The sequence below is a fragment of the Papaver somniferum genome, chromosome 8, assembly GCF_003573695.1.
Source record: "Papaver somniferum cultivar HN1 chromosome 8, ASM357369v1, whole genome shotgun sequence".
NCBI lineage: Eukaryota > Viridiplantae > Streptophyta > Magnoliopsida > Ranunculales > Papaveraceae > Papaver > Papaver somniferum.
The window spans coordinates 167,494,065-167,499,402 of NC_039365.1; the positions used below are offsets into that span (position 1 = coordinate 167,494,065).

A 5,338-nucleotide genomic window follows, 5' to 3' on the forward strand; every position below is an offset into this window, starting at 1 on the left:
TTAACAGGTCAAGGACCAAAGTCAAGGTCAGGAATCGCATAAGTTAAGGAATCTTTACGATTCTAAGAAGATGCAAATCTTCCTTTGAGATTTGAATCGAAATGGAAATATTTGGAGCTTAGGAGCGTAAATAGCATGATTTTAAAAACCATGGAGTATGCCAACCATCAAGTGGTCCGATAGTTGGCATGCAATCTCCTACTGCGGAAATAGGGGGTCAAACCCCGTAATTGCCCGAAATACTCCTTAAGGAGATGTAGTACAACAAGGAATTAGAAACGTTGTATGGATTGACTTCGACCAGTTTTGTACCCGAACTTAAGTCTAAATTTAGTACATAAGATTTAAGTTAAGTAAGAATACATTTTGAAAAAAAATATTGTAAAAAATACTCCACGCCTTTTAAAATAATATCACGACAAAGTATTGAAAGCGTGAGGCGGAGCGTGACTCGTTTTTCATTTTTAAGAAGCGATGAGTATGTTGAAGCGTGAAACGACTATTCATGATTGATGTTTGAAGTAGATATTTTTTTATAAATAACATTAGTCATTACTAGTAATTATAATATTTAGTAAGATAATATGTAGTCTAGTTATTATCAGGAATAGAAGCATGACACAGTGATTCACTTTATTTACTGTTTGAATCCCCTTAATCGCATCAATTAACAGAATCTTCTGATTCATGATAGATTTGCTTGAAAACTACGATTCCGAACGAATTGCTTCCCTTACAAATAGGGCTATATTTTAATATTTAAGAAACGATATAGCAAAATAGTTGTGATAGAAACCAGTTGGAGCATTATCTTCGTCCCCTGTTTTCTAGATGAGTTAAAAGCTTACGTAGCGATGTGAATCATGTAGTTTTCCTCCGTAGAACTCCTAAAATCACTATAATAGATTTAGACATTTTTGTTTTTCCATAATTGTCCTTCAACAGAACTCCAAAATTTTATCATCTGAGCTAAGATTGCATAATTATTAGATTTTGCATAAATTTATAAATTGCTTTCAAAAATACCTTTATTCATTTTAAATAGCAAAAGGTTTCATATGGTAATCAAAGTCCTGTTACGAAAAACAATACTTTAGAAAATTCGGGTAGCTTAGGCTATCATTTTGTCCATCGAATCACCGCTTAGTTGTCCTCCAACTCTAAAACCCGAAAATGATAAATACACCCTATTCCTCTCCGAACTTTTCCGGACACTCACATTCACATAATAACATGCCCTCTTCTCCTCATTTTTCCAAGGGATGGGGGCATTTGGTTAGTCAATTGTACAGATGACGCCACATATTGGTATGTTTTCTTGATGACCATTCCGCAATGCAGTGCCGTTGGATTTATTCTAAGTGCCCACAGAGAGGTTGTACGGGCATTAAAATGTTACTTGAAACAGAATCGGGACATAGTAGGTTCTTGCATTGCCAATTCGATAACTGTCGTGAAAAAGCACAGTGGTTGGAAGATGCAATCCAGTCCAAAGATGATATAAAGGTAAATGAACTCTGCAAAAACTTTAAAGACAAAGAGATAATTAAGGTTGAACACGAAAAGGTGGTGGCATGCCCAATCCCTGATTGTAAGTTTGTTATGAAACTGCATCGTTCTAAAGATAAGAACACGTTCAGTGAACATTTCTGGAAATGTCCTTGGTGTCAGTTGGTGGAATGGGCTGAATAAGTCTATTTTATGTTTCTCCGGGAAATTATTTTGTGTTTATGATGTAATATTTAATCATGTATTTTAGTTTGGTTAATACTAGTTTATGATGTAATGTTTATGTTTTATGTCTATGTATTGTTTATGATGTTCATGTTTATGGTGTAACGTTTCATGTGAGGTTTTATATTTTAGTTTAAATTAAAGATTCGAAGTTATGATTATGATATTAGATGTTGTTTGGGTAGGCTTGGGTTTCTGTCAAAGCTTAATTCACAGCGCGTTTCGTTTAATGGTACATTGCCTAACTATTAAATGAATCAATGACTATCTCTTGATAATTCAATGTCATTGATGTGATCCAAATAGTAGGTGTCTCTTTAAACAGTTAGTGGCTTTCGTAAAAATGAAAGTACGATTGTGAACATGAACCCAATTTCGTAAAAAAATAAGGACGACTATGAAAAGTTAACATCTATTTGAAAATTGTTTCATCCAATTCTTTTTATAGATTCCAATTTTTTTTTAAAAAATCTTGCAAGCTTTCGGTGATAGATTTTTCCCTTCAAGTAATAATGAAAAAACTTTAATTCAATTATCTAGTACCTGAATCTCGAAACTAAAATTATCTTGGAAAAGCCACAATTATCTAGTACCTGAAGTGCACGTGGATTATTCTTTACAATGATATCATAATAATCCTTAAATTTTCCCCAACTAGTCCTCACTTTCATCTTCGGTGTGTCTTTACCCGATAAATGGCCATCTCTACCTTTTTCAGACAATTTTTGGTCCGTCGGGTACTCCATATCATTATCTAAATGCACCAAACAAACAAATATTAACGTATGAATACAATTGTTTAAAAAACATCAAACAAATGTGAGCCTCTTGGAGGAAAAAATTAACTTGATACTAAAAACCATATGTTACTAACAAATTAGGATTCCCACATTTCTATGAATTATGTATTATCAAAATTAGAAGACATGGAACATCATTTAGGATTATTTAAAATCAAATGTCACTATAAATCAACCGTGTTCATCAATAACTAACCAATCAACCATGTTCAACAATAACTAACCAAAATTAATCATGTAAAAATAAATTTTTAACTAACACAAAGCACTAACTAGTAGTTGTGGCATGCAATTTGTTTTAATAACCTATCAATTTTACAAAATTAATCTCGATTGAAAAGAAAAATGGAAACTAGGGTTTAAGGTTACAATGATTTACTTCTAAACATTGAGTTGATAAAACACCTTTAAATCAACAGCAACTTCGAATTCACTCTTTCTTCCACAAACCCAAACAAAAAAACGGTAGAAATCAATAGTTTTTGATTATTACAGAGGGGAAGAAGAAGAACCGTGAAGGGGGGAAAAAGGGAGGAAGAAAACTAACTTTGTCGAGCTCTCTGGAACTTTTGAGGTGAAATTAGAGAACGAACAATGGTTAGCCGGTTCAACGGGGCACGACTGGTCAAGATACGTAGAACGGTTAATGAATAACCGTTTTGAGAGAACAGTTGATGTCTGACCGTTATTTTGAGGAACGGTTGATGACTTACCGTTTTCTTTTGCTTAGAACGGCTAATCATTAGCTATCTCTGGATTTCTCTGGAAAAAACCGTAAGAGTCAAGCCCTTTCCAGATTAAGGTGTGAAGGTGTTTGGGAAGTGGCCGGCATCTTCACAAGACACGGTCGAAAGGAACCTTACGGTTGTATGAGAATAATAACACCATAAAGAATTTCTTTCAAGTACTGAAATTCATTGGGTGCACATGCAATAGTTAGGTACCAGGTGAAAAAGTCAACGCTCAACTTCTTATAAGTACAAGAAATATGGCGACTACCAAAATAATAAGACAAGAAAAATCGAAGTAACGGGATCAGATGGTGAGCAAGAAGTTTCCAATTTTGTTTTTTCTGTTTGTGATGATTTTTCCATCTTCTATTTATTCTGCAGCTCAGTCGACATGTCTTGGTGAAGGGGAGAAATGTTTGTAAGATAATCTGTATGTAAAAACTCATTCTTAAAACAACAAAACATAAGGATCTTGTCGTTGATTAAAATCATGAATTGAAACAAGCTGAAATTTAGTATGTTACCTGACCAGAAGCTTGTAGGTAAATCTCCAAAACTGTATTTGAGAATGAAGTCTTCTCTTCTCTGATCAATTTTTGCCGTATATGGTATACGATAAGCAAGCTGTGATGAGAAGAGGGACTCCCCTCCTTTATAGTATTCTCTAATCACCCATTACGAGGATATAGAGATATAGGGGTACAACCATCAATCAAAATACTGCTGGCTCACCTTTCGCAGTCGGGATAGATCTAATGCGACAACATTGCTTCCGTTATCTCTTTCCGTACGTACACTAATGTGACTTTTAGAGACCCTGATTTTACAAATGCTTATGTTTAGTATTGACCATAGTATATGGGATATCTTACATTCTCCCACTTGGTCAATTCTAAACATCACAATATATGGGATATTTTAGAAAAATATTACTGGATCAAACTTTTGAAAATCGGGTGGCCGCCCATACATTACAAAGATATACTTTAACCTTCACCTAAACAAAATAGCACCACTAGAATGGACAATGAAAACACAAGCAGTCAATATGATGCAAGGTCAATACATAATCTCAGTGTTAGCATTGCTAGAATTCTTAGGCCATCTTTTATTCTTCACGGTGGCTATTAATGTGGCGTAGATGTATAATACAATATTTACAGCAACCTTTTATGCGTTATCGATCGTTCATGCAAAAGTGTATGTCATCCTGATATTTTACTGCCTCCACGTGTAATAATCTACTACCAACTATCCAGGATGAAAGCTCATCAAACATGGTGCCTACCCATGTTAAGCTTAAGCAAACTCAAAGCTTATGTAAAGCTTTTAGGCTACTGTATGTACACACTATATACGATACATCAATCAAAAAACAACTTACTCGAGTAAGATTACTTTACTGTAATACTTCACTGTAATTTAAGAAAAACTCAATCAAATTTTGTTGAGTCAAACAAAACCAACAAAACCAGTTTGTTAACTCCCACTGGAAACAACAACCATACGACTTTACAGAAGCTCTTGCTGAAAACAAACAAACTAGCATGTAGTAACTTTAATAGGATTTTACTCCCACTGGAAAAACATAATCAAATGATTTCATTAATTCCCATAACAAAACTACTTCACTCGTAGGACAAATTGTGAGAGCAGAACTACCACTGAAAAATAGAATTAATAGAGACTCTTCCCATGACGTGATGCTTTTACTTTAAGAAAATAATGGGAATCTAACTCCCACTAAATCAACATCAAATGATTATAAAATTCCATTGTATAATTACTCCAGTTTAAAAATAACGAGAATAAACTCCCACTGGAAAATTCAACCAGAATTTCTATGCCGGAAATACAAGGAAAAGGACATGATAATACACTATCATAATTTTACTCACTAAATCCTATCATTATAATAAACCAAAGCACATGGGAAACTGCGCTAATACAAATGTCAAAGCAAGCATTTGAAGTTTGAACTCTACCATACCTTGCTGACGTAGTACAAAGTGCATAGCGGGAATTCTAAAACATTTAGTAAGATTTCAAGGCTAAATGTGTCCCCATGAACAG

At 34.2% G+C, this 5,338-nt stretch overlaps 1 protein-coding gene across 1 annotated transcript; it reads right to left on the minus strand.

Annotated features, from left to right (window-relative positions):
• Window positions 1–1,057: 1,057 nt before the first annotated feature.
• Window positions 1,058–3,904, minus strand: LOC113303310. The gene is made up of 3 exons (XM_026552343.1): window positions 3,790–3,904; window positions 2,328–2,488; window positions 1,058–1,517 (listed from the first exon to the last, which is right to left on the minus strand). Exons 2-3 carry the CDS (start codon window positions 2,478–2,480, stop codon window positions 1,353–1,355), a joined length of 318 nt encoding a protein of 105 aa, XP_026408128.1. The 5' UTR covers window positions 2,481–2,488; window positions 3,790–3,904; the 3' UTR covers window positions 1,058–1,352.
• Between the last annotated feature and the right edge of the window lie 1,434 nt (window positions 3,905–5,338).